The 25,229-nt window shown below is 42.1% G+C and overlaps 1 protein-coding gene across 1 annotated transcript in view; it reads right to left on the bottom strand.

The window, feature by feature from the left end:
- Window positions 1–25,229, bottom strand: part of LOC124620051 — a 395,729-nt gene that overhangs the window by 75,139 nt on the left and 295,361 nt on the right. Inside the window, exon 5 of the mRNA XM_047146718.1 lies at window positions 11,089–11,148. Coding sequence (XP_047002674.1) covers window positions 11,089–11,148 — 60 coding nt within the window. The remainder of the gene's footprint in view (window positions 1–11,088; window positions 11,149–25,229) is intronic.

Raw genomic sequence — 25,229 nt, 5'->3', positions numbered from 1 at the left:
AGTGCATACCCTAAGAGCTATGTTTCACTTTCGCTACTGTGAAACGACTACTGAAGAAGTGCTCATAGCTTTAAGGTATACATTTTAGAGTCCATGTTTACGAAATGTTTCCGATTCGAATGATCGTTCCTGTCTATCCGTGAATGCTGACCATTCCTCCTGAAACACGCTGTATACGGAAAGTTTTTGCGTGTTCATCGTTGTGGCTGGAAGTCTGGGGGACTACGGCCGTTCGCTACTGTAAGAAAATGAAAGACCTACAGCCTTATGATGTCAATTATCGTGTAGCCACCAGTTTCGGCGGTTCAGCGCACCATCTTCAGGCCTTAGTTGATGCTGTTGACAGGTGTTGGTTGGAGAGACGACATAACAGTTACAGGTAGTCTGCATAAACCAGTTATTTTGGCCACTGATACATCGTATGTATGGATGGTTTAACCCCTTCAGCATCAACTATGGCCTGAAGATGGCGCAATGAAGTGCCGAAACTGGTAGCTACCCAATAAATAGTGGTGGCTATACATTCAATAACGTCGTAAGGACGTAGCTGTCTCATTGTCTTAGTGTAAGGAACGTGAACAGCGAGTGATATTGAGTGATTACCTTGAGGGACACAAATAAGCCGCATAGTTGTGTGGGACAGAGTTGTCAGTACCGGAGAGAATTTGAAACGCCTCATCGTGGGTCTCCATTTGGTCGACTGTATAACGGTACTTTGCGGGCAGGCGTGTCAATTAGCATAATATTAATTAAAATCGGGGAAGAATTAAAAAGGGGAAAGTAATGCGAAACTTTAATAACTGCACAGTATTACTAAGAAGCAATATAATGAAAAGTAATAAAAATCAAAGTAGCAAAGTCCAAGCGGGACAGAAAGATATAGGGGCGCGTTTGTTTTTTAATACATATAAAAGAACATGTAACACATTATTGAGCTCTCTACCTTTAGTTATTGCGATCGGGCTAGTCGATGAAAAAGTAGTACCGACTGTGAAATTCGTTAAGGAGATTATTTAAAGACTCTTCAAGCACGTTTAAAATACATTACGTGTGACCAAGTGATCAGAGACGTTTATTGTCGGGTGAAGTGAAAATGATTCCGACAACATAATTAGAACTTTGTGTTAGCTGGTGAAAATACTCTTGGGAAAATATTATGGTGTGGAACCCACGAAAGTTGTACGCAACGGAAATATATAGTTTACGTAATTCTGCATTTTATGAAATTTTGAAACGCGTGTGCGTGGAACATTGAAAGAATCTTATTCTTGGACGGTTGCGGGGGGTAACTGATACAAACAACGCGCCAGGATAAAAATAGTTCGCTTATTAACTACCAGATATTAATTAACGGGGACCTAAAATACTAGAAACAGTGCATACACCATTAAATTGAACCTTGCGTGTGAAAGACAATCACATCAAACATTTCGAGAGCGAAGAATAGGCATTTAAATGCCGAATTGATAGCCTGGACCGTGTCGATATTTGGACGTTATATGACACACGTTATTCAGAACACGATATCGACCATTTTAATACTGGAAACAAGGATAGGATCATCACCCCCAATCCCGATTCATATTTCATATTTAGTTAGTGAGAAGTAAAGTGATAATAAGCAAACTACATTTCAATTTTATCCACGATTTTGGCTTCATTACGTAGTCTTGACGACATGATAAACAATATCTGTGGAAGTTGTGTACAACGTATCGTCATAATATTTAGCCAACCAATATTGTAGGACATCAAAAATGTAAACGCATGAAATTGTTCTTACAGCGGATATATGATGTGTGAGTGCGACGAACTATATTGAGAAACTGAACATTCATTACGTACTTGCATGTTTATCTGCGAAAATGGTCCTTGTCGGTACATCAGCATAGAGTTCGAATAGAATCACTGGAACATTGCAAACCATTCAGATTAATCGAACATCTAAATACGCTTAATGCTGGTACCACCAGGATGTGTTCTTTCTCCTCACCCCCGTGGCAGTAATTGAATTAAGAGTCAGCCGGGAATAACATTTATATCAATTGACGACCATTGAGCTAGCGTCACGAATTTTCAAACGTCCACTGCCATGTATGAAGGCGAGTGACGCCACGAGTGCTAACGCCGATCGAAGGGTGTCGTCGTGATCGTATTGAATGACATTGAGCGGTCACAACTGGTCGAATCGTGCAACACCTAGGTGTCTGAGGCATTCGGGTGTGACAGTGACACGATGTTGGACTTACAAGGGGAGGCCGCCAATTGTGAAATTCAGATTCGATTCATACTGCGCATAATAACAGCTCATGGCCAGAGGTGTAATGTGGCAAAGCACCAAGATGCACTTCTCAGCCGTTGTCGAGAAAATCGACAGTTAAAAGAAACCGTTGCCGTGAAATAGTCTCTACGATTAACAATTTTCTACAGCGTCGTGGCGCAGCGGTAAGCGCTCGGGTTCGTAATCCGAAGGTCCCCGGGTCGAATCTCGCGCCATGCAACCCTTTTTCTTGTATTTGTTTTTTGTAATTCATATATATATATATATATATATATATATATATATATATATATATATATATATATGTATATATATATATATAATTCCCGGCAATCAGTTGCAACAATTATGCATATAATAAGTTGTTGAAAGTCGTTTGTCGTGCAAAAACTGGCGACTTCGAACATCATTATGTTTTCCGCAAACAAAGTTGTATTTCACAAATGTTATTAATTGTCTTCATAATGTTAACCACGTATAGTTAACGGAAGACGTAGAAACGGTATTCCGAAACGAATACGTGTAGCGTAAGTCAAACGTTCGAATTAGAATAGAGACCCCACGAACACAAATTTGCTGTGGCAGGTATGAAATATAAACTCCGTTACTCGCTCGTTACACTTGAAGGGCAGATGTTGAATGGGCCGAAACGAGCCGCCGCATAACAGCGTAGTTGCCTGCTAACTTCGAAAGAAGGTAGAAGGTAGATGCGGTCCCTAGCGCAGCTTATAACATCGTCGAAAATCAGTGCGGACGGGAGAGCTTTGGTACACCCTGTTAAAAAAACGGAAAAATGGAGGCGGTACAATTGGAGAGCGTTCCGCCTTCACCAGTATGCATAAGCAATTCATTAATAGTATATATATATATTTGAATTAAAAAAAAACTAATAATAAAAAAAATTGTATGGCGCGAGATTCGATCCGGCGACCTTCGGATTACGAACCCGAGCGCTTACCGCTGCGCCACGACACTGTAGAAAATTATTAATCGTAGAGAGTATTTCACTGCAACGGTTTCTTTTAACTGTCGATTTTCTCGACAACGGCTGAGAAGTGCATCTTGGTGCTCTGCCACATTACACCTCTGGCCATGAGCTTTTATTATGCGCAGTATGAATCGAATCTGAATTTCACAATTGGCGGCCTCCCCTTGTTAGTGGTAAGGTGAGGGCAGGCATACCCCTCATCAAGGTTTCGGTCCACAGCGCCTCATAACCGCAAGGGAGGATCGCCGCCTTGAGCACCAAACACGCCGTAAGCCCTTGACATCTCCGCCTGCCATCGGCGAACAAGTAATGCACTCTCTGCAACATTCACTGTTACCCCGCAACGTTGGCAAGAAATTCAGCAGCAGCTAACTTTCCCATGCGCAGGCTGCCATTAATACCAGAACACTAACGTCTGCGTTTCGAATAGTGCCGTGACTAAGAAGGATGGGCTGATTATGAATGGCACAGTTGCGGCGGGGCGAGTTGATCTCTCAGTATCCTTTAAACAATCAGTCCACCTACCTGGATAGGCTTCAGGTTGTCTGCCCCTTCACTCTGTGTTGGCAGATACTGGTTTAGCCGACAAAAGCAGCGTTGGCGAAAATTCGTGTAAATACCTACCACACAAAGGCCACATAACTCCAGTCCATGGGCAGTAGCTGAAAGTTAGTTAAACTATCGAGCGTCTGGGATTCTTGCATGACTCATTTAAAAAATGTCTAAAATTTCCTTTAAGTTGGTGTATTGTCTTTAAAGCACCGAAAACGCCTATCAAGTCCCTATTTAATATTCCAACATCAATTACGCACTCTTACTGACTGTCTCTGTTACAAGTTCACACTCGAAAGCAGCCAGTCCGACCCGATGTTTTGAACGTCCTAAACAGTCGCTGACCCACGACTACTTGCGAGTTACCACGTTCAGCAGGTTTCTTGTAAAGAACTGCTCGCCATAATGTCTGTTTATCCGCACGAAACACGCCACGTGAAGTTTATGGTCGACATGAAATGTTCACACGCTAATATCTCCTACAGTAAATCACTTAGAAAGCTCTAGCTTTCAAAAAATACAGAATACTGTAGTCGCTTTTTGTCAACGACTTGAGAAACGATAAAATGCGCGAATTTCTTCAAATGGTTCAAACGGCTCTGAGCATCTGAGGTCATCAGTTCCCTAGAACTTAGAACTACTTAAACCTAACTAACCTAAGGACATCACACACATCCATGCCCGAGGCAGGATTCGAACCTGCGACCGAAGCGGTCGCGCTGTTCCAGACTGTAGCGCCTAGATCCGCTCGGCCACTCCGGCCGGCGCGAATTTCTTCATTTTGGTACAGATTTTATCAGCGCGGTTTAACATAGGAGTTTACCAGAAGACGGTTACCGAGCGACTCTCTCGACTCGTAGATCTGAGGCACAAAGCCCTACTCAAACGCACGGGAAATTTTGGATTACAATTGGCTAGTATGTCAAGAAGCCAATCAGTTCATCTCGAGCGCTTCTATACTCGCGGTCAACCAATCAGGTTATCACAAGTAATTTAGACTAGAAATCTCGTAGTTCCGAAACTAAATAAAATTAAATCAAAACAAAATACAATTCCTTTCCACAAAATAAATTACTAATAAATTTAATACTCGACCCCTCTTCTGGTTACCTTTTACAAAATCAAGCTCACTCGGATATATGTTACAAAGTCCCCTATTGCACGACAACTTTCTCACGAATACATTCACATAGTTTTAAATAAAATATCACATTCTCATTTTACGTATGACTGCCATTCACTCTCTCAGTCTCTCCAGAACACTTAATCAACCAAAACACAATGAAATAATAATTTTCCATAGTACTTTTACTTACGTCAGAAATCTATGGTAATGAAACTAAAGAAAAGTCCAGAAAGTTAAATTATATGGACCTATCCTCTTGGTTGTAGTTTCAGTTTATATTATAGATATATTAAGCCCCTAACTCAATTTCACAATTCCAGCACGGTTATTATATGTTCTAGGTAAAAACTAATATCTTCGAAAGTATTGAAGTTATTGATTTGAAATTTATAACAGTATGGTTGTGTGATTCGTAGCATTTGGTATACTCAATATGGAAAAGAATCGATTAATATTTAATAGTACTTCTTCATATTCATAGAGAATGTGTGTAACGTATTGTACGCAGCGTTAAGCCGTCGGCACACGGACCGTGCATCCGAACGTTGAGCGTTGAGCGTGCCGAGTTTCTGGCGTCATATCGTGGAATAGCACGTTCGCGAGTCTTTCCGAACGTGCAGAGCAATATCTGACATGTCAGATATTCTGAGCGCTCGTCTGAGCGTTGACCAATGATATGGCACAACACCACCTACGTCACACGCACGCCGTCTCCCTTCAGTACAGAGTTGTGAGGCGCCATATTGGCATTCATTTCAAGCCTATATGTATATATGCCCCCCATGAACCATGGACCTTGCCGTTGGTGGGGAGGCTTGCGTGCCTCAGCGATACAGATAGCCGTACCGTAGGTGCAACCACAACGGAGGGGTATCTGTTGAGAGGCCAGACAAACGTGTGGTTCCTGAAGAGGGGCAGCAGCCTTTTCAGTAGTTGCAAGGGCAACAGTCTGGATGATTGACTGATCTGGCCTTGTAACAATAACCAAAACGGCCTTGCTGTGCTGGTACTGCGAACGGCTGAAAGCAAGGGGAAACTACAGCCGTAATTTTTCCCGAGGGCATGCAGCTTTACTGTATGATTAAATGATGATGGCGTCCTCTTGGGTAAAATATTCCGGAGGTAAAATAGTCCCCCATTCGGATCACCGGGCGGGGACTACTCAAGAGGATGTCGTTATCAGGAGAAAGAAAACTGGCGTTCTACGGATCGGAGCGTGGAATGTCAGATCCCTTAATCGGGCAGGTAGGTTAGAAAATTTAAAAAGGGAAATGGATAGGTTAAAGTTAGATATAGTGGGAATTAGTGAAGTTCGGTGGCAGGAGGAACAAGACTTCTGGTCAGGTGACTACAGGGTTATAAACACAAAATCAAATAGGGGTAATGCAGGAGTAGGTTTAATAATGAATAGGAAAATAGGAATGCGGGTAAGCTACTACAAACAGCATAGTGAACGCATTATTGTGGCCAAGATAGATACGAAGTCCACACCTACTACAGTAGTACAAGTTTATATACCAACTAGCTCTGCAGATGACGAAGAAATTGAAGAAATGTATGATGAAATATAAGAAATTATTCAGATTGTGAAGGGAGACGAAAATTTAATAGTCATGGGTGACTGTAATTCGAGTGTAGGAAAAGGGAGGGACGGAAACATAATAGGTGAATATGGATTGGGGCTAAGAAATGAAAGAGGAAGCCGCCTGGTAGAATTTTGCACAGAGCACAACATAATCATAACTAACACTTGGTTTAAGAATCATGAAAGAAAGTTGTATACATGGAAGAACCCTGGAGATACTAAAAGGTATCAGATAGATTATATAATGGTAAGACAGTGATTTAGGAACCAGGTTTTAAATTGTAAGACATTTCCAAGGGCAGATGTGGACTCTGACCACAATCTATTGGTTATGACCTGTAGATTAAAACTGAAGAAACTGCAAAAAGGTGGGAATTTAAGGAGATGGGACCTGGATAAACTGAAAGAACCAGAGGTTGTACAGAGTTTCAGGGAGAGCATAAGGGAACAATTGACAGGAATGGGGGAAAGAAATACAGTAGAAGAAGAATGGGTAGCTTTGAGGGATGAAGTAGCGAAGGCAGCAAAGGATCAAGTAGGTAAAAAGACGAGGGCTACTAGAAATCCTTGGGTAACAGAATAAATATTGAATTTAATTGATGAAAGGAGAAAATATAAAAATGCAGTAAATGAAGCAGGCAAAAAGGAATACAAACGTCTCAAAAATGAGATCGACAGGAAGTGCAAAATGGCTAAGCAGGGATGGCTAGAGGACAAATGTAAGGATGTAGAGGCCTATCTCACTAGGGGTAAGATAGATACTGCCTACAGGAAAATTAAAGAGACCTTTGGAGATAAGAGAACGACTTGTATGAATATCAAGAGCTCAGATGGAAACCCAGTTCTAAGCAAAGAAGGGAAAGCAGAAAGGTGGAAGGAGTATATAGAGGGTCTATACAAGGGCGATGTACTTGAGGACAATATTATGGAAATGGAAGAGGATGTAGATGAAGATGAAATGGGAGATGTGATACTGCGTGAAGAGTTTGACAGAGCACTGAAAGACCTGAGTCGAAACAAGGCCCCCGGAGTAGACAACATTCCATTGGAACTACTGACGGCCTTGGGAGAGCCAGTCCTGACAAAACTCTACCATCTGGTGAGCAAGATATATGAAACAGGCGAAATACCCTCAGACTTCAAGAAGAATATAATAATTCCAATCCCAAAGAAAGCAGGTGTTGACAGATGTGAAAATTACCGAACTATCAGCTTAATAAGTCACAGCTGCAAAATACTAACACGAATTCTTTACAGACGAATGGAAAAACTAGTAGAAGCCAACCTCGGGGAAGATCAGTTTGGATTCCGTAGAAACACTGGAACACGTGAGGCAATACTGACCTTACGACTTATCTTAGAAGAAAGATTAAGGAAAGGCAAACCTACGTTTCTAGCATTTGTAGACTTAGAGAAAGCTTTTGACAATGTTGACTGGAATACTCTCTTTCAAATTCTAAAGGTGGCAGGGGTAAAATACAGGGAGCGAAAGGCTATTTACAATTTGTACAGAAACCAGATGGCAGTTATAAGAGTCGAGGGGTATGAAAGGGAAGCAGTGGTTGGGAAGGGAGTGAGACAGGGTTGTAGCCTCTCCCCGATGTTGTTCAGTCTGTATATTGAGCAAGCAGTAAAGGAAACAAAAGAAAAATTCGGAGAAGGTATTAAAATTCATGGAGAAGAAATAAAAACTTTGAGGTTCGCCGATGACATTGTAATTCTGTCAGAGACAGCAAAGGACTTGGAAGAGCAGTTGAACGGAATGGATGGTGTCTTGAAGGGTGGATATAAGATGAACATCAACATAAGCAAAACGAAGATAATGGAATGTAGTCGAGTTAAGTCGGGTGATGCTGAGGGTATTAGATTAGGAAATGAGACACTTAAAGTAGTAAAGGAGTTTTGCTATTTGGGGAGCAAAATAACTGATGATGGTCGAAGTAGAGAGGATATAAAATGTAGGCTGGCAATAGCAAGGAAAGCGTTTCTGAAGAAGAGAAATTTGTTAACATCCAGTATTGATTTAAGTGTCAGGAAGTCATTTCTGAAAGTATTCGTATGGAGTGTAGCCATGTATGGAAGTGAAACATGGACGATAAATAGTTTGGACAAGAAGAGAATAGAAGCTTTCGAAATGTGGTGCTACAGAAGAATGCTGAAGATTAGATGGGTAGATCACATAACTAATGAGGAAGTATTGAATAGGATTGGGGAGAAGAGAAGTTTGTGGCACAACTTGACCAGAAGAAGGGATCGGTTGGTAGGACATGTTCTGAGGCATCAAGGGATCACCAATTTAGTATTGGAGGGTAGCGTGGAGGGTAAAAATCGTAGAGGGAGACCAAGAGATGAATACACTAAGCAGATTCAGAAGGATGTAGGTTGCAGTAGGTACTGGGAGATGAAAAAGCTTGCACAGGATAGAGTAGCATGGAGAGATGCATCAAACCAGTCTCAGGATTGAAGACCACAACAACAACATGTATATATGCCGTTTCTGAGCACCAGGAAATTGAGAATCACTGGAAAACCCGTTGTTAACTGTGTGATTCGTTCCAATAAAATAATGAAAAACATCATATTCGTGGCAAAAGAATTATTGTAACTTGCGTATTATGAGAGTAGGCTATTTGAAGGCAGCGACACACTGAAGATCCACCGAAAACGCATTGTTCTTGGTACAATTTGTTATGATTGAATTTCAATTAAGTAACATATGTACGATTAAGGTTTTCAGCAACGGGTAACATGCTATGATTAGATGGCAGAGGAATATTGTTGGTGTAGCGTAATAACTAGCGTCACTATCCGTTAATGAGATATGGGGTGGGGCGGTAGTTCTCGTCTTGCCAATTCTAAATTTTTTTTCATAACATTCGCGTTTTTATTAGGTTCTGATACTTTCTTATTAGTTTAATATAAGTATATACTATAATATCTGATGTTATGTAAATATAAGTTCACCTTTTTTTCGGGGGTGACTGTTCGATTGGCTTTATCTACAGGACAGCTTGCGTACTTGTATAAAGATATTTTGCTCCTTTTTCTTTAACGCTTCGTAATTCATATGTTGCAAAGATTCTGCTACTGGGTAGGAACGGTGATCAAGTAAGACTGACCTTGGGGTTTTACTAAAATGTGGGAATGATGAAATAATGTTTATTTTATGCGGAAGTATTCCAAATTTGTACCGCACTATTTGTAATGGAACTTTTATAAGCCTGTGTCCTTATTGATTGGACATAGCACTTTCTTTTCGTGGACGATGGAGGAAATGTGCGTTTTAAAAGAGCTAATGTGGGAATTTAACGCGCGCCCGTTGAGTAAACAGTATGATTTACGAACTAGAAACATTCCTCAGCTGCCACTGGAGTGCCTTGCGATCGCGTATACCACGTTGGGGTCCACGTACCGTATGCACAAGTCGCATCGTTCCTGAGCGTTCAGCAGCACGTTGAACTTGGCACGCTCAACGTTAACGTTCGACAGCACGGTCCGTGTGCCGACGGCTTTAAGCAAGTACACGTTTCGCTCGGCCCAGTAGCCAGCGTCAGTTGTACCAGAGTGAGAACCAGAATCTGCTCTCCTCACGACTCCCCGACAAGCCACGCTTTCAATGCAAGATGACAACTCGTAATAATCTGCTACGTTACACTGTGTTCAGCAACGAATCACTGTTCTGCATTATCCCGGATGACCATTGTCGGCAAATTTGACGGTGATCCGAGGAAAGGCACAGGGATGTTATTGTTGGTGTCATGGTGTGGGTGCCATCCAGTATAACTTCTGGTGACAGCTGGTAGTGACTGAGGCAACTCTGACGACACCATAGCATCTCAGAGCATCCTCATGTGTTACCTCTCATGCGACAGTATTGTGGTGTCATTTTTCAACAGGGCAAAGCTCATCCACGCATGGCATGTGGCTATATGAACTGCTTGCGTGATGTGGTGGTACCTCATGGCCAGCATCATCAGCATCATTAGTGACAGTGGCTAGATTGGACGGTGTCAAAATTGGGTCTTTGTAGAGGCGCTGATGACCGTGCAGTTGAGCGCCCAGCAAACCAGACATCATCATCATCATCATCGTGGCCAACATCCTCAAACCTCTCCCCCAACCATGTATCCCCGATGGAATATGTGTGACACCAGCTAGGACGTCAATCTTGTCCTCTTACCTGTATCCAGGACATGAATGACCATTTACAACAATTGCAGGTCATCTAGCCTCACGAGATGATACAACGGCTTTATGATAACCATCCCAGCGAGTCAGTGCATCCAGGGCAGAGGGGGGTGCAACATGATACTGTTAAGTGGGCTCATATTGCCAATCTCTTTGTAAATTTGCGTAGACTTTGTAATCACTGAAATAATATCAAATACCCTCCCAGTCTGTCAACTTTGTATAGTAGACATGCTGTCATAGTCGATTAAGCATTGAGATAGGTCTCCTGGTTGGTTAAACACTCTGGATACTTCTGAATATATGCAGATGGTCATTATGTTGTAACAGCAAGTAACACGTCTCGCGATTGGCGGTAGTATACTTACCGTTGCGCAATAGTATCTTCCGACGATGTTGTGGAATGCGTAACGCTGCTTCACGAAATGCTGTAACAAAACAATTTCCATTAGCTCACATACAGAAATGGCATACAAAAACAAGGTAGATGGGCAGTATTGCTCATCATAAGTATCTAATCAACATTTCACTCTGAGTTATATGCAACTAAACGAAAGTTTTGACAAACTGAAAGTTGAGCATTCAGATCCATCGTCTGGAAACTACGAGGAATGTAGTGACCTCAAAGCTGGGTTGTTGGAAGGATATCCGATAATGAAAGTGCCCTGAATTAGCGCTTCAGTGCAGCACAAATCTTCACAAGATATAACTGTGGAGGTCACTTCTCACAACTCACTAAATGCTATATTTAGGTATAATTTGTTAGCTATAGTCCTATTCTACCAAAAATGAAATGAACTAAAAACATTGAGAATGTCGATAATTAATATTGTTTGGTGGCATTTCATGTGAATCAGAAGAGACGCCGAAACATCTGATCAGTTTCTAGATTGTTTCTTCCCTCTACCTGAACTCTGGTGCTTGGTAAATGGTTCCTGATTCTGTTGTTTGGTTCAAAAATCAGCAAATGTCAGTAAAGCTGGCCTACATAATGTACGTAATTCAGAATAATAAGGCTGGGATAAATCGGCAAAATCATTTTTTTCTTTCTCTCAAGTCATTGATTAGAGTGGTGCAACAACTGAAACAATGCATATAATAGAAAAATGGTAGACCTAATTTAAGATTAAAAATTTAAATGTTGTTTTTATACTGAATGTGAGATCAGATATTAAATATAAACCTGCTGCTGGTGTAGGTATACTGAAAGATGTGTGGCTGTATGTAGACAGATTTATGGCTGTATGCTGTAAGATGTGTGGCTGTTTGTAGGAAGATGTGTGGCTGGTTACATGGTGAAACCGAGTTCCACTCACACAGTTCAGGAGGTGGTTCAGGGATACTCTCTGAGTATTTTGATTCAAGGTACTCGTGGTCTCCGTAGCTCGTTATCGGGTAATAATGTAATTATGACTTATTCAGTTTGTTAGCCCAGTTACATTTATTTTTGTGAAAACAGCTTCAGAACCGTGGAGAACCTGTGAAATGCAATCACCGAACAATTACACATAATTTTTTGATACCATGGTTGCCTTTGAAGGTAAAATGATGCACTGTATTCATAAAGTCCACTACTGTAATTTAGACCATGCGGCCATTATTAGGTGGTATACTACAAACCGTAGTAAACAGAGCGTATACAGGATGTCTCTTCATAAGAGTCGTCAGGGGCATTTTCTCTGGTGTTTCAGCAGATATTTGCTATTTCGATTTTGCTTTCTGCAACTGGAGTCAGTCCAAGTAAATACTGCTCATGGCGTCTTTTATGTGACGTCTATTATCAGTAGAATGCGTCGGTTTGTTTCCAGTAACAAATAAAATTATTTTTAAAATGGAATTTTACGTACTCATTTGATAGAGTGCTCCCAAATTAGTCTAGTGCGATATTCGTTTATCGCTGTGTATTAAGAGCGACATTTAAACTCTCGGATTAGCCACTACTCACACAGGATTTTGGAACATATATTGTTATCGAACATTATGAATTACTTCGAAGAGAACGGTCTACTGGCACACAGTCAGCGTGGATTAAGAAAACATCGTTCTTGTGAAACACGACTAACTCTTTACACACGCGAAGTGCTGAGTGCCACTGACAAGGGATTTCAAATTGATTCCGTATTTCTAGATTTCCAGAAGGCTTTTGACACTGTACCACACAAACGGCTTGTAGTGAAACTGCGTGGTTGTGGAATATCGTTTCAGTTGTGCGACTGGATTCGTGAGATGTCGGAGATATCACAGTTCGTAGTAACTGATGGAAAATCATCGAGTAAAACAGATGTGATTTCTGGCGTTCCCCAAAGTAAAGTTATAGTCCCTCTATTGTTCCTTATATATATAAGCGATTAAGGGGACAATGTAAGCAGCCGTCTTAGATTGTTTCCAGATGATGCTGTAGTTTATCATCTAGTAAAGTCTTTGGAAGATCGAAACAAATTGCAAAACGATTTAGGAAATCTGTATGGTGCAAAAATTGGCAGTTGACCCTAAATAACGAAAACTGTGAGGTCATCCACATGAGTGCTAAAAGGAATCCGTTAAACTTCGGTTACACGATAAATCAGTCTAATCTAAACGCCGTAAATTCAACTAAATACCTAGGAATTACAATTAGGAACAACTTGAATTGGAAAGAACACATAGAAAATGTTGTGGGGGAGGCAAACCAAGGACAGCGTTTTATTGGTAGAACACTTAGAAGATGCAACAGATCTACCAAAGAGACTGCCTACACTACGCTTCTCCGTCCATTTTTGGAGTACTGCTGCGCAGTCTGGGATCCTTGACAGATAAGATTATCGGAGTACTATCGAAAAGTTCTAAGAAGAGCAGCACGGTTTGTATTGTGGAGAAAAAAAAATGGGGAGAGACTGTCACAGACATGATGGAGGATTTGGGGTAGCGTTTTTCGTTGCGGAATCTCCTCACGAAATTTCGGTCACCAACTTTAAACGATCGAATTATTGAGAAGGTGGTTCGATGAACCCTCTGCCTGGCACTTAAGTCTGATTTTGTGGAGTATCCATGTAGATGTAGATGTGCTTGCGGGCTTAAAAAAAAAAAAGTTAATGGTGGTCCTCAACTACGTACCATCAGACTCAGAGTTGAAATATTAAAAGTTTTGGCTGGTTTCGTTGTCTGGGGGCTGGGATAAGCAGTACAAGCCAAATACTGCTGAGTCTACAGTATACAATAAGAATATACACATGGATCGAATGGTCGAAGGTTCCTATCACTTGGCAATTGTGAATTTTGAATGTAACATAGAAATTTATATATGAAAGATTGCAATTAAATGAAAACTGCGGGTACTATTTTAACGACATTAAATGATGAGAACGATAGCAGAAGTACCTTTAAGAATGCCATTTATTACAGTAAAACACTTATTGGTGTCGACGGTCCAGCAATTAAATAAAATATAAGTTGAATAACAGGGAAACAATAGATTCCTACTTCACGTAATTAGTTATGAGTAACAACATAGCTCGCGAGATATTCACTTCTAAATGTATACCACGTCTTCACTGCAGAAGCCACGGAAATCTCAAAAGTGCACAAGTCGGCACTACGAAATATTTCTATCTCCCGCGACCACGCGCAAGCTGCTCAACACTCTCCAAGTATTTCCTGCGCCTTCCCATCCAGGACTCCCCCGTGTCCTGTGCCACCCGATGCTCTTCCCCCACTTCCACACAGTCTCTCCACTGACTTCGGTAGTCGCCTACCGTAGTAACGAGCGCTGTGATTGGCTATAAGCGCTCTCGCCATGTCTCCATGCCAACGCACACTCACAAACGTATTGGAACACATATGAAAGTATTTCATATATAAACACATTAAATAAACATATATCAAAGGAATACAAACAAAAGTAGGCCAGCAGCGTAATGTCTCTGTGCTTTCTAAAACACAGTAAATATTTGACCGATTTCTTCATAAATAGTGTATATCAGATATAAACAAAGGCATAGACGAATAAATATATTTACAAGCAATCTGCTACCGTTTTTTCGTGTAACACGGATCAATAGTAATTGGCCACTTTGACCTCCAGTTACTCATGTACTATTCAAGTTACACGCGGATGATCCGTTTAGATATTGGAAACTCGATGCTGGGTGTTAATTGTATAATTTACAGTCAGATACTAAACTTTAAACTAATAAAGATATTGAAAATCTGATTACACCATCAGAATCGTCGTCCATTATGGTTTCACAAAGTCCGCCATCTTTGGCACTCCCGGCATACAAACAAGACATGAGTAGTGAAAACAAACGACGGCTAGAACTAACCATGAATGCCTGTGTGCGTTACACCTGCACATTCGCCGATATGATCATGTTAGTGCTTCATACTTCCAGCTAGGGTGGCTGCGGCCGGACAAATTGCGTGACTACCATACTCTATGTCTACTTCACCGACTCCTCGTCGCGCAAGCACCCCAGAGATTAAAAACCTTTCATGCCATCATAATCGAAACACGAGGTCACTCTTATTTGGTATCCTAACTGTGTCGCCAGCCGGAGTGGCCGAGCGGTTCTAGGTGCTACAGTCTGGAACCGCGCGACCGCTACGATCGCAGGTTCGAATCCTGCCTCGGGCATGGATGTGTGTGATGTCCTTAGGTTAGTTAGGTTTAAGTAGTTCTATGTTCTAGGGGACTGATGACCTTAGTAGTTAAGTCCCATAGTGCTCAGAGCCATTTGAACCATTTTGAACCTAACTGTGCCCACTCATAAAACAAAAACTTTTGCAAACATCCTTCTCAGTTGCTGCTGTCCGCCTCTGGAGCAAACTGCCCCTTACCTTGCGCAAAATTCACTCTCCTGCTGCTTTTAAGAAGAAGTTGAAGCATTTCCTAGTATCATCCTCACAATGTTTTCCACAAAATTAATGTACGGGGCGAATCCTCTCCTCTGTCAAATAGCAAAGCTAGTGTCTCCTACCTTGCTCCTTTCTCTTCTTCCTCTTCACCTATCTCTATTAGCCACACAATCTTCTTTTCCTTTATATTTCCTTAATTATGTTTCATCACGTCTCTATGCTTCTTCTCCCTTAACCACCAGTCTCCCTTATAGTCCCTGCTGCTAGCAGTCCTATCTAAAATCTGTGTCTTTCATGATGTCTAATTATAACAGTACTCATCATCTACGAATATAACCTCTATATGTATGTATTTTTCCAAGTGTGCCTTTGTAATTGTTTATTTCACTTTTTCTACCAGATATAGTTTAACGTGCCTACTAAAATATAAGAATGTAAAATATAATTCCTGGTTAGATGTAAGAGAGGGCCTGATGGCCCTAATCTTGCCAGGTTAAATAAACTAATAAATAAACAAATGTCCTTCATCGACACAAAGCACAGTCCTCGACACAGCGTCAACGTGGAGTTCCCAGCCATGTGGTTGGCCTGCACGACGCACTGGGGCTATCCCTCTTGCTCCAGCTAATGTTCAGGACCATGCAGTTGCTGACGAGCCCCGGCTTGCCGAGCGGCCCGTGCGCCCACGCCAACTCCGAACTTACAAGGGAACCTCCCCATCGCACCCCCCTCAGATTTAGTTATAAGTTGGCACAGTGGATAAGCCTTGAGAAACTGAACACAGATCAATTGAGAAAACAGGAAGAAGTTGTGTGGAACTGTGAAAAAATAATCAAAATATACAAACTGAGTAGTTCATGGCAACATAGGCAACATTAGGGACAGTAGGACGGCAGGAGCACCGTGGTCTCGTGGTAACGTGAGCAGCTGCGGAACGAAAGGTCCTTGGTTCAAATCTTCCATCGAGTGAAAACTTTAATTATTTATTTTCAGTTCATGTGACAAACTCTTATGTTTTCATCACTTTTTTGGGAGTGATTATCACATCCACAAGAAAACCTAAATCGGGCAAGGTAGAAGAATCTTTTTACCCATTCGCCAAGTGTACAAGTTAGGTGGGTCGACAACATATTCCTGTCATATGACGCACATGCCGTCACCAATGTCGTATAGAATATATTAGACGTGTTTTCCTGTGGAGGAATCGGTTGACCTATGACCTTGCGATCAAATGTTTTCGGTTCCGATTGGAGAGGCACGTCCTTTCGTCTACTAATCGCACGGTTTTGCGATGCGGTCGCAAAACACAGACACTAAACTTATTACAGTGAACAGAGACGTCAACGAACGAACGGACAGATAATAACTACGCAAAAATAAAGAAAGTAAAAATTTCACCCGTGGGAAGACTTGAACCAAGGATCTCTCCTTCTGCAGCTGCTCACTCTACCACGGGACCACGGCGCTCCTGAGCTCATTTTCTCCTTGATGTTGCCTATGTGGCCCATGAACTACTCAGTTTGTATATTTTGCTTATTTTTTCACAGTTCCACACAACTTCTTCCTGTTTTCTCAATTGATCTGTGTTCAGTTTTTCAAGGCCTATCCACTGTGCCAAGTTATAACTAAATCTGAGGGGGGTGCGATGGGGAGGTTCCCTTGTTAGAACATTTCCAGGGCGGCACAACTCGCCCGTTACCTCACCTCTCCAACAGTGACAGCACTGTCCTGGCCCGCGCTACTACCGCTAAGCATGCAGCGCTACTGAGTCGCTGCTGGACTGCTGTTTATTCTTCGTGTTCCGCTGTCCCTGCTAACGATAAAACGAATATCGCACTAGCTAATTTGGGAGCGCTCCATCGAATGGGTACTTAAAATTCGAATTTAAAAATAATTTTCTTTGTAACAAGCCGACGATTTCTGTTGACAGTGGGAGTCGCGTCAAAGACGTGATGAGAAGCATTTGTTTGGCCTGACTCCAGCTAACCACAACAAAAACGAAATTGCAAATATCTCTCGAATCAGCAAAGAAAATGTTCCTGACGACTCTTAGAAGAGACACCCAGTACATACAGGGTGTTTCCGTAGGGTCGATGAAGCCGGCTTAAGGAGATATGGAAGTAAACTTCTCTACCGCTTGGTCCAGCATTACTGTTTTCTAGCTTATTTACAACTAATATGTGTACAAGTTTACACATACAGTGCTGTTTATTTACATGTATATTCTCTATTTCCTGCAAGGAAACGAGGAGGACGAGCCTGATTCCTGGGAAGTCATGATGCAGGTTTTGTTTACTTTACTTGTCCATAAGGCGGCTCTGTTGTATCATATTTACATTGTCTGCTTGGCTGTTCGTGAGAGAATGTGGATACAATAGACGGTGCACCGCCTCACTTCAGTGTGGATGTCCGCAACCATCTCACCAGGAAAGTACTAGAGCTCGAACAAACAGATCTGTATGAACGTTTGATTACAGGACCATTATGTACCTCTGAATGTGCTGGTGGGTATCGTTTTTCTGAAAAACTCTGCAGTCATGCTCTAGATATCACTGTAGATGTAATTGTAGACGCCATACGCAATGCAGCAATCTTAACTATAAATGTAAATGCGAAATGTCAATAAAATGCTCCGAGCAATACGAATGACTGCAAAACGCACAGTGAAGAAATGCAAGTTGATCGCATGGCGTATTTCCACATTCTATAATATGAGTGTTGAACGCCACGTCAATGACACTTCAGAAATTGTTCACTGGTTCACCAATATCGTAGCCAGCGTTCTGCCACGCGTAACGAAGCATTGGTCTGTATAATCCCGCAGATAACTGATTGTAAATGACAGAATGCATATTCATGATAAAGAATCTGTCGTGCATATTACTGGAACGTAGCTTAATGAAGTCTGTTATTCTCTTGGAATATATTTTATATTGCCTGAAAAAATACACATCCAGAGGTTGTGCATATTTTGTAGTTTTAGGCTGAATGATTTTTAAATCTACATATTTTCCGCCAGATGCTTCCAGTAGTACTCGTTCAACCTTATGTCCAGACCAGGAGTCACAAAGTACTAATGACTTTCTCGACAAATGTGGATTCAAAACTGACAGAAAAAACTTCTTCAGATATTGTTTCGTCATCTTCCCACTCACATTTGCATCGACGACGACATTTGGAGGGCACCGCGTTTCTATTTCCCTTGACACGCGGGGTCCAAACTTTACACTGGACTCTTGGAAGCAAATATAGAGTTTTTCTGCCAATCGTCCGTCAATTGATATAGCAACATCGATCGTGTAATTATGTGTTGCACAGTTAACTGATTGCAACATCGCGACAGTGTTTCTCTCCCCTTTCGTGGATAGTGTTCTGTCACAAGAAAGTTCATAATTGAACTGACTCTGATCGCTGTTCCATACAGAACTAATATCGATGTTTTCTCTCGTGATATGCTCATTGACGTCAGCATCAAACGTTTGAGCTCTTTCAATCAGCTCTTCTTCGTCATCCTTATCTTTTCGTGCTTGGAGCGTAGTGATACGGCGTGATGTTATCCTAAACTCATTTTTAAAATTAGTAATAAATCCTAGTGAAGCTGTAAAGTTTGTACACCCGAGATTTCTGGCTACGTCCAATGCCCAATGTTGTAAATGCCAATAATGAACGGTGGAACCGCATTCTCGCGCTTCATCGAATTTCGCCATTACACGCTCCTTGATGGTCTTGAACAGCAGTGTACGATTTCCTTTGAAAACTGTGCTTCCTTCTCTTTTCTTTGCCACGTAATCCAGTATGTTTTTAATATTGCTTTTAGACTTCAGTTTAGGGTATCTTTTCAGAAGCTTGTCGTATGTGTCGAAACCTCTTACGTAATAATCATCGTACATGTTTTCCAGTGTGTTGTCATCAAACGCCGTGATGATACTTGCAACTTTAACCTTCTTCTTGGGAGACGGTTGGTATTCACTGTCACTGCTTCCATCGCCTCTTCCCGTACTTGCCGTAGCACTACCGTTTGCAATGAGTTGTTCGTCATTATCATCAATATCATCATCATTATGTGTTAGTGTTACAACAGTATCTGCTTCTAACTTATGCTCATATTTCTGCACTATAATAGATTCCAGAAAACATGCGAATGATTCGTCTTCTACACCAATACCACCTTCACGAAGAAGGGTTCTTCGTAACTTCATCTCAACCAATCGCAATACATTAGCAGGATTGATTACCAATCGCCGAGCCATCTGACACTTCAATACACAAATAATGCGACAAAACGCAACTTCAGAGGCACACTGCACCGTCCCTACTGGTCCCGACTGGTGTACCGGCGGGTCAGTGTGCAATGCGGCATGGCATACACAGAGACCTCTAACGGGCGACTGCAGAGTTTTGCAGATGTGGGAGTATCACTAGTGCAATAAGAGACCTTTACATTATTTCTCACACGATTTTGGTGTATTTTTGTTTGTTCCAGCCCAAGTAGTTTCCTGGTCAGTGCTGTATTTGCTGGTTGGAAGGGGAGGTCCTATTCCATGGTCTGCGAGGTCACATGACCTAAATTCCCTTGATTATTTCTTATAGGGATAGTTAAAGTCAAGTGTGTATGAAACCCCAGTGGATACGGAGATGAAATCAGTTGCCAGAATTGTAGCTGCCTGTGGTGTGATTGGAAACACACCAAGCATATTTCTCAGCGTGTGTCAGAATCTTGATCGCTGATGGCATGCTTGCATTGAGGCTGATGGCCGTCAGTTTCAGCACATTTTGCAAGATACAGTACAAATGGTATGCTCATTATGTCAATGGCTTTATTTGCAGTTAATTGTAAATAATTAAAAAAATGACCCGCCAGCGTAGCCGAGAGTGTTAATGCGCTGCTTCCTGGACTTGGGCAGGTGCCCTGGCCCTGGATCGGATTAACGACGAGGGCCAGAGTGCCGGCCAGCCTCGATGTGGTTTTTAGGCGGTTTTCCACATCGCACTAGGTGAACACTGGGCTGGTCCCCACATTCCATCTCAGTTACACGCCTCGCAGACATCTCAACACATTCGCACTGTTCTATGGATTACACTAGACCCAGATAGTTGTGGTACATTAATTCTTTCCCGGGGAGTACAGGCTGGTGGCAGGAAAGGCATCTGGCCACCCCTTAAAATTAACATGCCACATTCGATTAACCAGCAGACGCTGCAAGTCGGGATAAATGCTTGGAGAGAGAGAGAGAGAGGGAGAGAGAGAGAGAGAGAATTGTAAATAATTAAAATAAAAAGTACACAGTAATGGGTCTTTATTCCTTTTATCTCCTTAAGCTGGTTTCTCCGAGCCCAGGTTTCCTACCTCAAATTGTTCAGTGGACCATCCTCTATGTCCTGTTAAATTTTTGAACGCTCTTACAGAAACATCCTGTATAATGGCACATGCACTCTCTGTCCAAGGAAGTTGCTAGACTGATCTTATCCATGGCGTATAAGTGACGTCGGCGCAGTAACTACAGTGTCAGCTTGAACTAACAACCGCAAAAAACATACGCGCATTCGACCAGTCACTTGTGAGGAGGCACTGTTAAGGAATGGGCGTGAGACCATAATGTGTCAAGGTTGTTGTGTCACAATTCGTAACGGAGCAACGTTCTGAATCAAGTATTTAGGACGTTTCCCAGAATGTTTTGGAGGAGAGAAAAGTGTGTGCAAGGTTTGTCCCGCACACCTTGACTCACAAACAACAACAACGCCGCATGGACGACTGGAACGAGTAACAGGGACAAATCTTTTCTGAACTGTTCGGGGAACGACTCTGCTTAGTCTCTTTGTACAGCGAAGAAGTGGACGTAGCTTCGGCTGGTGCTTGGTGTTGGTACGTTCTGGTATTAGGAACGGGATTATTTGACCTTGGAGTAGGTTAAACTTAAATACAAGGATCCTTCATTGGGAAGCCACTGACGCTTTCTAAGTAATGTTTATTTAACAAACAGCCAAGTCAGTGTGCATACATTGTTACTTGAGAAACAGCTGCACAGAATCATTGTTATTGACCATTAAAACTTTGTACAGGTACTAAGTTTCAAAATTTTAAGAACTTGTAACAAACCTTCGCCCTTAAAACAGAAAATGTAAGCAGTCACTAAAATTTGGTTTATAAAAGAACTTAGAAAAATTAATGAATTACTGTGCTGATAAACCTCTTACATTATTTTCTTTTTAAACAGCTGAGCAGAACTGAACGTACTCAGACATTTCTCTCTTCACTTATTCTGATCAACACTAAACTGACACACAATATTTTTTACGCAACGCAATCTGACTTTTAATAATCCCTACAAAAGAATGGCCCTGACTAACAATAACCTATACCTTTCATGAATCACTTACCTCACAAAAATCTTCGTTACTCAAACTAAATAAAAGATTCTAACTACTGCAGGCACTAACTACTGATAGGCATAGTTAGCAAATGAAACATTTTGATAAAAAACAGACAATGTATTTACCTTAATAGTGTTCAAAAGTCATAATATATATAGCAGTTCATAACATCCGGTCTTACAAATTTACTGTCTCTGATGGACACACATCCAGATCATCCGCTCTCAAAACTCCGCCATTTCTCTCCCCACATCCACCACTGCTGGCCGCTCACCTCCAACTGCGCAACGCTACGCGCTGTTAACAGCCAACTGCCCAACACTACAATAGCCAACAACAATGCAAACCAGCCACAGACTGCGCACAGCACAGCCAGTGATTTTCATACAGAGCGCTACGTGGCGTTACCAACATAAAAACCTAAACATTCTTCTTACACACTTTAATTGCAAGATTGTAATGAGAACCAAGAGAAATTTCAATGATTTTAGCTGAACTTCGAGTGGCGTCCCATTACACGATATTTTGAAATCCAAAACCTCTACTCAGCCCACCACTCCACGAGAAAATCAGAAACATTAGAATAGATAAAATACAAGTGCCCAAAGGAATAGCGGTAACAATAAAGGCAATAGTTTGTTGAATTTACACCCGACGTTGCCTTTACCCCGGCGTACTGATAATGTTTAATTTGTGTGATTCCTTGAGTGTCTGTTCTTTCAGACATGTCCGAAAGGAAAGGGGAGGAACTGTTGATGTCAGCTGCTTCGGAACTTTATGCGGAATCAGCGGCGAGAAGTGAGAATGAGTATTGGACTGGGACTCGAACCCCGGGTCTCCTGCTTACTAGGCATTTATGTTAACAACTGGACACAGTGTTTATCGCAATTGCATGGATTATCTCTGCACGCCCCTCGAACGACCCTTATTACCACCCAGTGCCACATATCCACGGCTCCCGTCCATGTCCTCCATGTCCGCTACTTTGAGATTCCCACAGGAGGTCGAACGTAATTGCCTGAAGGCGGTGGATTCATTGTCCATCGAGGCGAATCAGTTATATGAGTGTGTGGTGCCTGTTGTTTTGGGCATGTTCGAAACAACACTCGTTCGTATAACTGACTTCCCTTGATGGGCAGGCAATTAAGTAACAACATTGAATGTGGATGCACATTTACGTTCGACCTCCAGTGGGAATCTAAAATTAGCGAGCTTGAAGGACACGGACGGCGACTGCAGATAGGTGTAGTAGTTGGGAAAGTGAGTCAGCTGCGGAGCGTGCCAAGACAGTTTGGGCGTTTGCGATAAGCACTGTGTGCAGTGGTTAACTCGTTGCTGCTGATTCCGCACAAAGTCCCGATGCAGCTGGTAGTAACTGTTCCTTATCCTTCCTTTCCTTTCTCCACTGCCCAACTTCAATTTACACTCATGCTCATAAATTAAGGATAGTTGCAGAATGTGGTGTCACACAATGTGGCACTACACAAAACTGGCGCTAATAGCATAGGCACATAGGGAACACACATGACACAGATCTGTAAGTCCACGGTATTGGTGATAAGTTGAGAAAACCGTCACGAAACACATGTGCTACGAAACGCCACAGTTTCCTGTGCATGTACCCTGACATCAATATGGGATATGATCGCCACGCACGCTTACACAGGCCGCACAATGGGTTGGCATACTCTCGATCAGGTGGTCGAGCAGCTGCTGGGGTATAGCCTCCCATTCTTGCACCAGTGCCGCCGGCCTGTGAGGCCGAGCGGTTCTAGGCGCTTCAGTCTGAAACCGCGCGACCGCTACGGTAGCAGGTTCGAATCCTGCCTCGGGCATGTATGTGTGTGATGTCCTTAGGTTAGTTAGGTTTAAGTAGTTCTAAGTTCTGGGGGCCTGATGACCTCAGATGTTAAGTCCCATTTTACATCCATCCATTTCGTAAGCAGTATGAGTTGCGAGTCAGATATAGCCATATAGGTTTGTACGACTGTATGACTTGCATGCTGTGATTTGCCAAGCCATTTGATCAGTATTGGTGTGGAGAAGAGACACCGTGCACTGTTAGTGAAACTGTTTCTTACGAACGGCAGCAATTACAGTGCTTCATCCAGAGGATATTACAGACTGAAAAGTCCGAGGAGAGGCCCAAAATAGTAGGGTAAACTATGTTCTGACACAATTTGGTAGCGTGGGTTGCATACTTGTCTGGGCTAGCATACATCCAGGCCAAATTTGATTTATGACACTCTCCCCCTCCCCTTAATCTACTGTTCTGTTAATTGATTTATAACCCTCTAGGGATAATCCATCCTCGTGAGAAACCCTCACCCTCCACCTCACCTTAACCTATTGTTATCCTAATTGATTTATGACCCCCTGCGATAATCGAGCCCTCCCCTCCCGCACCCCTTCATCTTGAAATTTGCAGGAAAAAGACTCAATCAGTGATGGATACGAAGCATCAAATGGCAGATTGAAGTCAGTTCCAATTACATAGCAGAGAATATATTCTTTATTTATAAGAATCAATTTGCAGGGGTTGGATCTCTCTTTTATTTGGCACAAAAAACTGATCATTGTCTGCTGTTATGGAAGATGTAGGTCTCGTAAAAATACATAGAAAAGAAATAATTGAATTAGGAAACTCTCTGACTGTGCTGAACTGGAAGAGGTAACTTCTATTTTGTCCAGCAACTACATGTCCTAATTATGTAATTAAACTGCTGGAGACTGGAGGTGTTGTCTTGTTGAAGCAGATGTAGGTAGATGTTGTAGAATTTTGGAACACGTATTATGTTCGAGTATAATGACTTTTCTGGATTTTCGTGTATGCCCTCACCTCACATCTATCGAAATAGACGACAGAGGGATAGAGAAACAATTAAAATCGCTCAAAAGAGGAAAGGCCGCTGGACCTGATGGGATACCAGTTCGATTTTACACAGAGTACGCGAAGGAACTTGCCCCCCTTCTCGCAGCGGTGTACCGTAGGTCTCTAGAAGGGCGTAGCGATCCAAACAAGTGGAAAAGGGCACAGGTCATCCCCGTTTTCAAGAAGGGACGTCGAACAGATGTGCAGAACTATAGACCTATATCTCTAACGTCGATCAGTTGTAGAATTTTGGAACACGTATTATGTTCGAGTATAATGACTTTTCTGGAGACTAGAAATATACTCTGTAGGAATCAGCATGGCTTTCGAGAAAGACGATCGTGTGAAACCCAGCTCACGCTATTCTTCCACGAGACCCAGAGGGCCATAGACAGGGGGTCCCAGGCAGATGCCGTGTTTCTTGAATTCCGC

Source organism: Schistocerca americana, chromosome 6 (genome assembly GCF_021461395.2).
Source record: "Schistocerca americana isolate TAMUIC-IGC-003095 chromosome 6, iqSchAmer2.1, whole genome shotgun sequence".
Taxonomy (NCBI): Eukaryota; Metazoa; Arthropoda; class Insecta; order Orthoptera; family Acrididae; genus Schistocerca; species Schistocerca americana.
The sequence above is the reverse complement of the archived record's forward strand: the minus strand, read 5'-3'. Positions and strand labels throughout refer to the sequence as shown.